At 42.8% G+C, this 13093-nt stretch overlaps 1 protein-coding gene across 1 annotated transcript in view; it reads right to left on the bottom strand.

Moving 5' to 3' along the window:
* rap1gapa (RAP1 GTPase activating protein a) overlaps positions 1 to 12484 on the bottom strand; it is a 385612-nt gene extending 373128 nt beyond the window's left edge. Inside the window, exon 1 of the mRNA XM_060852321.1 lies at positions 12343 to 12484. Within this exon, the coding sequence (XP_060708304.1) occupies positions 12343 to 12386 (44 nt within the window). The 5' untranslated portion in view covers positions 12387 to 12484. The remainder of the gene's footprint in view (positions 1 to 12342) is intronic.
* Between the last annotated feature and the right edge of the window lie 609 nt (positions 12485 to 13093).

Genomic DNA, 13093 nt, shown 5'->3' with positions numbered 1-13093 from the left:
CAACAACTCACTAGAACAAAGGACTCAATACCCAGCATGAGCCAAACTAACGTAGTTTACAAAATACCATGCAAGGACTGCACAAAACACTATATAGGACAAACAGGAAGACAGCTAACAATCCGCATCCATGAACATCAGCTAGCCACAAAACGACACGACCAGCTATCTCTAGTAGCCATACACTCAGACAACCAGCAACATGAATTTGACTGGGAAAACACCACTATCATAGGACAAGCCAGACAGAGAACAGCCAGAGAATTCCTAGAAGCATGGCATTCATCCCCAAACTCCATCAACAGACACATTGACCTGGACACCATATACAAACCACTACAGCTGAAACTGACACCCGGAAACGGCAAGAACATCCATCAACAGACACATCGACCTGGACTCCACATACAAATCACTGCAGCTGAAACTGACACCCGGAAGCGGCAAGAACAAACCAATATAAATACCGGAAGAAACATCAAAGCAGCGCTTCACACGAGGCTCCAACAGCACTGATGATGTTCCCTAGCCAGGGAACGAAACGTTTGCAGCAAAAACTTCCAGCTCGGCGAGCAGAACCACAACAATTGTGTAAATAGATTTCATAAAGGCATTTGATAAAACACTATATCATAGACTTGTCAATAAAATAAAAACTCGTACAATTAAACCAACAATGTCAACATGGAAACAGAATTAACCGTGTCAGAAGGCACAAAACAATGGTGATCAAAGTGACATTCATATTGCTGTCTCCCACCAACGTCAGTATTGAGAACCCATCATGTGCTATATGTTAGTGACCTACATTTGAATTTACGGGGCATCAGTTCAAAATTTGCGAATGACACAAAACTCACTAATGCAGGAAATAATAAGAGAGATAATAACTGATTTCAGGAGGACATGTAGATATGACAGATTAAATTGAATTCAGAGCAAGTATAAAATAATATATTGCGTTAGGAAGAATGAGGAGGCAACATAAATGATTCGGTCCATTCTAGTAGATCCATCCAAAATGGTGTGATGCATCAGATTGTAAACTTTTGCTATAAATTCAATGTCTTATGATCTTATACTCCACAACCACCTGATGAAGGAGCAGCGCTCCGAACACTAGCACTTCCAAATAAACCTGTTGGACTATAACCTGATGTTGTGTGATTTTTAACTTTTTACACCCCAGTCCAACACCAGCACCTCTAAATTTTGAAGCTGAAAGCAGCTTTCCAGATCTGTTTTGGTCTATACATTTCCAATTTTATAATTCTCATGTAAGATTCCCTTTTAATGCTTCTTTTCCAGGCTTGAGTTTCTTTACTCTTTACTTCTTAAAGCCCCTGATGATAAGCCTTATTTATATAATCTACATTTCCTCTAATATTTGTCTGTTTCCCTTCTGTCTCACTGTACACAGCACTTAAGAGTGAACAAGTCTGATCATTTTACCATTTTTGAATTCACTATATGAAGTTCACATTCTGAATCTGCACAGTTACCTCCCTGAAGAAAGCTCTCCAGAAAATATATCGTAGTGAAAACACCGATGTCTAAGTTATTTGTTTACTAACCAATATCAAGAGTGTATGTACAGTATAAAGATTGATGTAACCCCATTGTTAATCTTTTAAATCAATGACTTTGCTTCAACATTCTCTTCAGGTTAACCCTTACCATATGATTTTCTCTGACGGTTGTCACTATTAACTGTCCAATAAGATGTTGTAAAAAGAGATGTGCCTCCATGACCACACTCTCACTGCTGGTCTGTACTCTGTAATAAAAATGCATGGTAACCAATAGTAAGCAATGGCCCCAGTGTGGACCTGGGGCAAATGTGGGACCATCTGAGATGTGGGGTTGAGGTGAAGCCAGTGTCACATTGTTGGTCTGCTTGCAATTCCAACACATCACAAGAGCACACTTGGCACAACATCAGCGGATTGTGTGATCCAATAATATACAACTCACACGATGTTCCCATCCTATTTCTATCCTACATTCTTTCCCATAGAAAACAATGAAAACATGTGAAGGACCTCAAAGTTAATAACACACACTGACAGGTCAATAAAACACACTGACAGGTCAATATAACTATTATATTGCAGGGCTGCACCTGTACTTTTTAAAAAAATGAATTACCAAGTAAAATTAACCAAGCAGTCCCTCAGCCCAGTGCCAGCTGTAATAATATTACAGTCCCTCAGCCCAGTGCCAGTTGTAATATTAATATTACAGCCCCTCAGCCCAGTGCCAGCTGTGATATTAATATTACAGTCCCTCAGCCCAGTGCCAGCTGTAATATTAATATTACAGCCCCTCAGCCCAGTGCCAGTCGGAATATTAATATTACAGTCCCTCAGCCCAGTGCCAGCCAGAATGTTAATATTACAGTCCCTCAGCACAGTGCCAGTTGTAATATTAATATTACAGCCCCACAGCCCAGTGCCAGCTGTAATATTAATATTACAGTCCCTCAGCCCAGTGCCAGCTGTAATATTAATATTACAGCCCCTCAGCTCAGTGCCAGCTGAAATATTAATATTACAGTCCCTCAGCCCAGTGCCAGCTGTAATATTAATATTACAGCCCCTCAGCTCAGTGCCAGCTGGAATATTAATATTACAGCCCCTCAGCCCAGTGCCAGCTGTAATATTAATATTACAGCCCCTCAGCCCAGTGCCAGCTGTAATATTAATATTACAGCCCCACAGCCCAGTGCCAGCTGGAATATTAATATTACAGCCCCTCAGCCCAGTGCCAGCTGGAATATTAATATTACAGCCCCTCAGCCCAGTGCCAGCTGTAATATTAATATTACAGCCCCACAGCCCAGTGCCAGCTGGAATATTAATATTACAGCCCCTCAGCCCAGTGCCAGCTGTAATATTAATATTACAGCCCCTCAGCCCAGTGCCAGCTGTAATATTAATATTACAGCCCCACAGCCCAGTGCCAGCTGGAATATTAATATTACAGCCCCTCAGCTCAGTGCCAGCTGGAATATTAATATTACAGCCCCTCATCCCAGTGCCAGCTGTAATATTAATATTACAGCCCCTCAGCCCAGTGCCAGCTGTAATATTAATATTACAGTCCCACAGCCCAGTGCCAGCTGGAATATTAATATTACAGCCCCTCAGCCCAGTGCCAGCCGGAATATTAATATTACAGCCCCTCAGCACAGTGCCAGTTGTAATAGTAATATTACAGCCCCTCAGCCCAGTGCCAGCTGTAATATTAATATTACAGCCCCTCAGCCCAGTGCCAGCCGGAATATTAATATTACAGCCCCACAGCCCAGTGCCAGCTGTAATAGTAATATTACAGCCCCACAGCCCAGTGCCAGCTGTAATATTAATATTTAGAGTTAAACATGGAAGGGATTATATTGATGTGCCCAATTTCCTGATATGTCTAAAATGGAAGCATTCTGGATCAAAAGTGTAAAAGCAATCAAAACAGTGAATGCATCGAATTGTGTTGAAGAAATTTCTCAAGAAATGCAACATTGATGGACCACTTTTTTCAGAAGAAACTAACTTGGAGGAAGCTCTTGTATGAAGGGACACAATTCCATGTGAATACTCATTGACAAGAGAGAGTATGGAAGAGGAATACGAGAAAGGAACATCCATGATCTCAAATCCAAGGACCAACCCAACATCCCAGAATCACACCTGCCAAATGTATGGCTCTGGGATCAGGCACATCATCCACACAAGGAGCCACAGAACCCTGAAGCAGGGAGACATAATTTCCCAGGAGGACAATCCGGATTGGTTAGTGAATGATTGCTGATGATGATCTTGATGCCAACAGCACAGAAACAGGTCTATCAGCCCAACATGTCAGTACACACACAATGCATTCCTCTCCTATTCATATTCATTCATAGGACATGGGCTTCACTGGCTGGGCCAGCATTTGATGCCATCCCATGTTGCCCCTTGAGAAGATGGTGTGAGCTGCCTTCTTAAACCATTGCAGTCCATGAGCTACAGGTAGACCCACAATGCCCTTAGGGAGGGAATTTCAAAATTCAACAATAATAAAGGAACAGCGATACATTTCCAAGTCAGGATGGTGAGTGGTTTGGAGAGGAACTTGCAAGGTGTGGTGTTCTCATGGATCTGCTACCCTTGTCCTTCTCAATAGTATTGGTCACAAGTCTGGAAGGGATTGTCTAAGGAAACTTGGTGAATTTCTGCAGTGCACCTTGTAGGTAATACACACTGCTGCTACTGAGCATCGATGGGTGGTGAGAGTGGATGTTTATGATGATGGATGGGGTATTAGCCAAGCAGGCCTGCTTTATCCTGTATAGTATTACACTTCCTGTGGAATGTTGGAACTGCACTCATTTAGGCAATTCAAAAGATTGTATAATAGTCATCAACATTACTGCAACCCACATTCTCAACATCCTTGGATGTTACCATTAATCAGAAATTGAACTGGACCAACCATGTTAATACTATGGCTACAAGAACATGCCAGAGACTAGGAATTCTGTGATGAGTAACTCAGCTCCTGAATCCCAAAGCCCATCCACTATCTACAAGGCATACATCAGAGTATGATGGAATACTCCCCATTTCCCTGGAATGGTGATTACCTATGTTCTGTGGAAGGGTCACTGGACCCGAAAAGGTAACTCTGGTTTCTCTCCACATTAGCTGACAGACCTGCTGAGCTTTTCCAGTAACTTCTATTTTTGTTTCTGATTTCTGCAGTTCTTTGTTTTTTTTTCAAGTTATACAATATAGCTCACCATATTTCTATCTCTCGTCAGTTCTGAAGATAAGTAAGACCGGACCAGAAACGTTAACTCTGTTTCTCTCTCCACAGACGGTGCCAGATTGCTGGGGTTCTCTCGCTGTTCCTGCCATCATCTACAGTTTACTTGGCTTTTCTTTAAAGCGTGGAAGGGGCTGGACAGGGTTGGCACTGAGAGGCTGTTTCCCCAACCAGCCTGGGCAATCTAGTACGCAGGGAACACAGTGTCAGGGTAAGTGATCAATCAGTCAGATCTGAGGGGAGAAATCTCTCCACTTAGAGGACAGTGAATCTCTGGAATTCTCTATACTCCCAGAGGGTGCAGATGCTCCATTGATTAATAGATTTATCACTGAGATTGATTTCATTTTGTTTTATTGGTGGATCATGGGATAGAGGGAGCAGGTGGGAGTTAATGCTGGCTATCAGACCTGATAAAGCAGGCTCCTCCTGATCCTCATCTGTTTGAATATTTTTATAGGGTCATGTTTATGAAGCTGAAGGAAAAAAATGGGGAGAAAATACAAAGAATGGTCCTGCCTGTTCTTACACTCCGTCCATCGTTCTGAACTTGGGTCATATTGATCTTGAAATGTTAACTCTCTCTCCACAGATGGTGCCAGGCTTGCTGAGTTTCTCCAGCATTCTCTATTTCTTTTTATTCATTCACAGGATGAAGGTATCACTGTCTAGGGCAGCATTTATTGCCCATCCCAATTACCCAGAGGGCGGTTAAGAGTCAATCACATTGCTGTGGATCTGGAGTCACATGTAGGCCAGACCAGGTAAGGATGGCAGATTCCTTCCCTGAAGGACATTAGTAAACCAGCTGACCAACAATCAGCAATGGATTCATGGTCATCATTAGACACTTACTTCCAGATTTTACTGAGTTCAGATTACACCATCTGCCATGGCAGGATTCAAACCTGGCCCCCAGGGCATTACGTGGGTCTTGAGATTAACAGACCGGTGATAATACCACTAGGCCATTGCCTCCCACATTTTAATTTCAGAATTCCAGCATGCTCCATGTTTTGCTTTTATTTACTCTGTACATCTATCCTCCACATAGGCTTTCACCAGAAGAGACTGAGACTTGCTCGGACACTTGCTGTCTGGTTATTAACTCTGACATTCAACAATCACCTGACATTCAGCAGGGCATAACTTTCCTTCCTCCCTTTGCAAGGACTGATCGATTGAGTATGAACTCCTTCCACATCACAGTCTGTCAGATACTAATTCACCCTGTGAGATTTCACTTCAACTTACAATTAGGATTGGAATTTAATTGAGAATATTTCAGGGAAATGTAATGCTCTTATGTCTAATGCCATCATGCCATAAGAAATATAAATTGTTATTTCATAGCGTGAGACTTGGGTATAAACCATTATGCACCAGAAAAATCCAATGCATCAAATGCTAAATCATGAAGTGAGGGTGTTATAGACCCTGGTGCTCATTAATAATCTCAGTGTCACACGGCCTGACACAGTGTGACCCAGCTGCAATGGAGTTCCTGTTCAAATTCTGTGTGAAAACAAATCCTTAAGGACTATCATCAATTTTCAGGTGTGCAGTGACTTTACTGAAGTCAGCAGCCACCCTTGGGTGACTATCTGTGTGGGGTTTGCACATTCCCATGTCTGCGTGGGTTTCCTCTGGTGCTCCACTTTTTTTTTAGATTAGACTTACAGTGTGGAAACAGGCCCTTCGGCCCAACAAGTCCACACCGACCCGCCGAAGCGAAACCCACCCATACCCCTACATTACCCCTTACCTAACACTACGGGCAATTTAGCATGGCCAATTCACCTGACCCGCACATCTTTGGACTGTGGGAGGAAACCGGAGCACCCGGAGGAAACCCACGCAGACACGGGGAGAACGTGCAAACTCCACACAGTCAGTCGCCTGAGTCGGGAATTGAACCCGGGTCTTCAGGCGCTGTGAGGCAACAGTGCTAACCACTGTGCCACCGTGCCGCCCACTGATAAAGCACTTTCCTCCCACAGTCCAAAGATGTGCAGGTTCGGCTGGATTGGCCATGCCAAATTACCCCATAGTGTCCAGGGATGTGCAGGCTAGGTAGATTAGCTGTAAGCAATGTAGGATTACAGGGATAGGGTAGGAGCTGGGTCTGGCTGGGATGCTCTTTGGAGGATTGGTGCAGGCTTGATGGGCTGAATGGCCTGCTTCCTCACTGGAGGGATTCTATGGCTCTATGATGCTATTCTATGATTCTAACAGTTGGGTTTATGTCCAGCTGCCCCACAGTACTCACTGCCTGGTGCCAGATCCTGTATACTGTACCTGGTGATTAGCACAGTGTGTATGGGTCAAGTGAAGTGCTCACTGCCAGGATCTTAACCTCCTGCATAAATCAGGACTTTTGAACAGTTGTGACAATTTTACACAGTTTTAGAATGATCCAACTCAGAAAGAGGCCCTTTGGCCCATCATTCCTGTGCTGACATTTTGGCTGGAATGTGCAGTTAGCACCATCTCCTGCTTTTCCTGATTATCCTCCTGGATTTTGTCTGACAATTGTTTGAGTCCCTCTGGTTAATGGTCTTGCTGATCTGGTCTGTCAAAGTCCCCTATGAATGCTGCTTTAAATTTCCTCTAAAGCTCAGTGGATCAGAAGGGCCTTTCAGAATCACGGCATCATTATGGTACAGAAAGAGGCCATTCAGCCCATCGTGTCTGTACAGGCTCTCTGAGCCTTTCAACTCAGTGTTGAAGAACTGCCTTTTCCCTGTAACCTCACGCGTTGTTCGATATAACTAATCATCTAATTCCACTCTCGAATGCATCAAGTGAACCTGCTTTCACCACATTTCCAAGCAGTGCATTCCAGACCCTAATCATTCATCGGATTGTAAAGAAATATTTCTCAACTTGCATTTGCTTCTTTTACAAAACATTTTCAATCTGTAACCTTTGGTTCTCAATCCCTTGTTCATGGATCAGTTCCTCTCTATCTGCTCTATCCAGTTAAAAACCACGACCAGGTCTCCTCTCAGCCACCTCCCCTCCAAAGCTGGCAGTCCCAACTTCTTCAATCTATCTTCATGAAGTTTCTCGTTCCCAGAACCATTCTAGTAAATCCCTTCTGCATTCTCTCCAATGTGTTCATATCCTTCCCTAACAGGACACGGATGATTGTATACACTCCCTGTACGTTTGCAGACATTTGAAAGACTGGCCTTAGTTGAACATCTCAGCTGGAGGATAGCTCTTCTGACCATCCAGCACTCCCCTGAGTGGAGCTGTGCTTTAGAAGACGTGCTTTATTCCTGGTGTGGGACTGGACCCATGACCCTCTGACTCAAAGCAAGACTGGCAAGGTGAGCATTTCGAGCCAAGCTGACATCCATGTTAGTGAATGATGTGTCACCTGTTTGTGATGGAGTTGTAGAACTTTTACAGCATAGAAAGAGACCTTTGTCCCATCTTGTCCTTCCTGTATAACCCAAGCAGAAGGCAGCTCCCTGAAAGATGAGTTGATCCATTTGTGACTGTGCCATAGAGAACAGAAAGGTCCCCCATGCCCTGCTTTCATATCTGCCACTGTGCTGCAGTGAGGGAAGGGAAGGGATGAGCCATCTACCCCCTTCACTGTCACCATCAACGAGATAAAAACAAGGACTGCACATGCTGGGAACCAGATTCTAGATTAGAGTGATGCTGGAAAAGCACAGCAGTTCAGGCAGTATCTGTGGAGCAAGAAAATCAATGTTTCGGGCAAAAGCTCCATATACTAACCATCAACGGGATGTTGACTCTGTTAGACAATAGACAATAGACAATAGGTGCAGGAGTAGGCCATTCTGCCCGTCGAGCTTGCACCACCATTCAATGTGATCATGGCTGATCATCCTTAATCAGTATCCTGTTGTAAAACAGCCTCTAACTGGACCTTCAATTATTGGAATAGAAACAAACAATTCTGGATGCTGGAAAACTGAAACAGAAACAGAAATTGCTGGAGCAACCGGGAGTTCTGATGGAGTGATACTGGACTCGTTAACTTGTGTCTCTCTCCAATGCTGATGCCAGACCTGCCAAGTTAATCCAGCAATTTATGTTTTTTGTCTTTAATTATGGGAATTGGATTCTTAGCTCCTTGGTGAATACTTCCCTGGTCCTGGCTTTTGCCCCGATAGGGACTGCAGGACCAGTCTAACTGGGCTCCCCAAATTCTGCCCATCCCTGATGCACCCAGTCACTTCCCAGCCAAATGTTGCCAAGTGTTAGAAATGGGCAATAGCAAAGTATGAGTTGGGAAACCCATTAAGAGCAGCTTGGATCACCTTTATGGGGAATACCTACAGACACTCACCACACATGATTCCCATGCAGTATAACCCAATCTGAGCCTCTACCTTTGGCAGGGAACAGGTAACAAAGTAGGAAAACCTCCTCCAGTCGCTGTCATCTCTCCTGATGAAGGCACAGAACCGAGAATTCATGTGGACCCGAAACAAAGCACAACATTTATTAAAAAGCAACAGTCCAGTTGGGGATGAATCATTGTGTTTTTGCCTTTGATTTTCATGGCTGTTTCTGCCAGCAGTAAATTTTACAGTTTGAAATTAGTGAGTCACATTGCCTTTGGAACATAATCCTTTAAAGTCATGAGAGGCCAGGTAGAGCCAGAATCAATTATTTTTGCAGCTGCTGAAAGCTCTGGAACTATTGTAATTCTTAAAGGGAGTTCCCATGTAGCGTATGAGAATAAATTTCATGGTAACACTGAAGCAGATCAACGGGAGGCATTTTTACACTTCTATTTGGCACCATAACAAAATTCTTGTTTGAACCAGTTCAGCAACTCGTTCTGAGAGTTTTGAGTGTTGACAGTGTCATTGAGCTCTCTTGCTGGAATAGAAAATCTAATCCTCCTTGGAAAGGGCTCATGTAAATAAAAAAACCCCAAATGTATCCCACTGCCACTCAGTTCGGTTGGTTACACTGTCAACTCCAGATTGGACATGAATCGGAGTTCCACTCCAGAAGCTAAGCACAGAGGTCAGGACTGCTAGTCTGGGCAGTGACAGGGGACTGCTGTCTGCCATCTCGGGTGGGCAGGAATGATCCAAAGGCAATGATATGAAGAAGAAGAGGGGAGATTTGTCTAGTGACCTGGTCAATGTTCCCCCTCATGAGGTATAACCCAATCTGAGCCTCTACCTTTGGCAGGGAACAGATAACAAGGCAGGAAAACCTCCTCCATTGACCTGGTTAATGTTCTGCCCCTTAACCAATATCACAATAAGACAGATGATCAACTCATTAACCCATTGCTGTTTGTGGGAGCTTGCTGCTGTATTTCCTACATTAGTCACTACACTTCAAAAAGTGCATTAATAACTGTAAATGTTTGAAATATCCTAAAGTGATGAAAGTGATGACAGAAATGTAAGTCATCCAGCATAGAATGGTCACAGCTTGCTAGAAGTCCATTTGCCCCAACATGGCATCCTACTTGTTTGCAGGAGCAACTCACCCAGTCCCACCTCCCTTCCCTTACCCTTTCTTAGATGCATGTCCAGGTTCCTTTTCAATCTTTGAACCTGCTTTCCCCACACTCTCAGGCAGTGCATTCTGAATCCTAACCATTCAGTGCATTGACCTTCCCTTTCATGTCACCCTTCATTCTTTTGCCAATCACCTCAAATCTGTGTTCTCTGGTTCTCAACCCCCTCCATCAATAGGAACCACTTTTCTCAGTCTGGTCCATCTAGACCCTTCGTAATTTTTGAAGACTTCTAACAAATCTCTTCTCAAAATTGTCTCCTCTCAAAAGATCAAATCTAACATTTCTGGACCATCCTGACCATTAAAGCCTCCCATCTTTTGAGCAGTGTCTGTGAATCTTCCCTGCACCCTCTCTAACGCAGTCCTATCCTTCCTGAAGTGTGGTCCCTAGATGGATCAAATTGGAGACCAAACCAGTTTTAAACAGGTTCACCATAACTTCCGAGCTTTTGAAAGTCCAGGGTCTCATACACATCATTAACAGAATTCTCAACCTGCCCTGCCCTTCATTTTTCAGAAAGGTCTTTGTTTCAATAATTTTACTCAAGACTTGTGAATAGAATACTGGGTGTATTCCAGGATTAATAAACATTCACCTAGCAAATTCCACACATAAGCTCCTGCCAAGTTGCTTTTAATGGTATGTAAAAATCAATAAATTGTCTATTTAATATAAAACAGTGTCTTGCAATGTCATGGAGTTCAATGGAATTAGAACCAAGGAGAAGAATTTATCCCAGAAACATTCAAATCTGAGTGTAGCAGGTATACGGGAAAATATCCCCTGAGCCACTCTCCATCCTGACTTGGAAATATGTTGCTGTTCCTTCACTGTCACCGGGTCAAAATCCTGGGATTCCCTCACTCAGAGGATTGTGCATCAACCTACAGCACATGGACTGCAGTGGTTCAAGAAGGCAGCTCACCCCCACCTTCTCAAGGGGCAACTAGGGACAGGCAATAAATACTGGGTCCAGTCAGAGACACCCACATCCCATGAAAGAATTTAAAAGGATGCCCTAACATACTGACCTGTATTCAAAGTATTTACCCTTCATCCACTCATGTTATAAGTTTACTGTTGTCTCGTGTTTTTCTGCAATCTTCCTCAATATTTGCTGCACTTCCCATTTTGATGGCAATTTGTAAAAAAAGATTATGCATGCTGAGTTCAAATTGTTCATAAATAGTCAATAATAAGTGTTCCCTGGATTAATCCCAACAACCTTCTTCCATCAATTTGAGTAAATTCCTTTATTACAACCCTCCCCCCATACTCTACTCATTCTGTTTATAGATGCTACAGAAAACTGTTTCTTTCTGTTTCCTAATACAGTGTCAACTTGCGCACCATTCATCACCAAACACACACACACACACACACTGAATAAGAGGCAGGTTTAATCCTGGCAAATTCTTCCCATCCCCTCCCTAACCTGAGGTGCTGCAGCAAATTATAATGCTGTCTAAAGAGCATTCATTTAATCTACTTTTTACTGATTAGTTAAAGCCCCTGAACACCCTGATTATTATAAAGCTGTGCTGGATTAACTCCTGTAATTGTAGTAACTACAATAATATCAGATAAGCACCAAGAGTGAAAAAGTAGGCATTTTGATTGTTTTGCTTCATTTTGGGTTTGGTCTAATGTCGGGACCTAATTAATGAATTGAAATGTCATATTCCTGAACACCTCATTTCACCTCTGGTGCCTGGGACTTTGTATCAGAACAAAAGTGCTACATTTTGCCTTGAGCAAACCTCCAGTCGGGCTAACTTCAGATCTTTCAAAATGAAAGTAACATTTAAATTAGTCTCATAAAATCGTTCAGAGAACAATATCTCAGGCAGTTAATAAATAACAACGGACACAGATTGTAAACGGAATATCTCTCAGCAATTTAACTCAGTAGGGTTTTGCAGGTGGCTTGGATGTAACTGGATTTTTAACAATGTTCTTCATCAGTTGTACAGTATTTGTCTTCTGGAAAAGGAAGAAGCACTTACCCTCCATATGCTCCAAAAGTGAAGCTTCTTTTCCTTCTCTCCATGTTTTATCCACTAGACAATCTTCCTTGGGGATTTTTTCTTGCAATGAAACAGCAGGGAGAGTTAAGACTCCCTTGAGCTGCCGTTACTCCACACGGGACTTTGTTCTTCAAGAACCAACTGTTGCCAATTCAGGCAGAAAACGAGAAGCTCAGAGCTCCATTTCCTGTACAGTATCTCATAGCAACAGCCAGATTCCCGTCAGCCAGAACTTTCAGTGAAAACTAGTTTCATTCAAGATCTTTCAGACACTAACTCTGATTAGCAATGCTATTGCCTGTTGTTATGTAGAAACATTTTATGGTGCAAATTTCTTCAAAAAGTTACAATTTATCTCAAATCTCGCTTTGTTAAAATAAAAGCAATTTTGTTACTTAGGACAAGGGACAGTATGTCTTTTCATCATTTTTGAGGAAAACTACATGACAATTAGGCAATTAAATCCCAGAGCCTTAAAGATAGAGATGGCCTTGTGTGAACTACCAGAGCAGTGGTACACGTGATGTCAGGCCATGTATCTCCGTTATAGAAAAACCTTACATACTTTTAACCCCATATTGTTCAAGTGTCAGATTGGACACTGTCTGTATTGTTAGAAATGGAATGCACAGTAAATTCTCAATACCATCCTTTGCCTGGTTACAGGGTGATTTTTTTTGCTACAAGTTAACCGTGCCAGGCATCAGTCAGTTCTGAATGTCAGAAAAGC

The sequence above is a fragment of the Hemiscyllium ocellatum genome, chromosome 37 (assembly GCF_020745735.1).
Source record: "Hemiscyllium ocellatum isolate sHemOce1 chromosome 37, sHemOce1.pat.X.cur, whole genome shotgun sequence".
Lineage (NCBI taxonomy): Eukaryota > Metazoa > Chordata > Chondrichthyes > Orectolobiformes > Hemiscylliidae > Hemiscyllium > Hemiscyllium ocellatum.
This window is presented reverse-complemented; position numbering and strand designations above follow the sequence as displayed.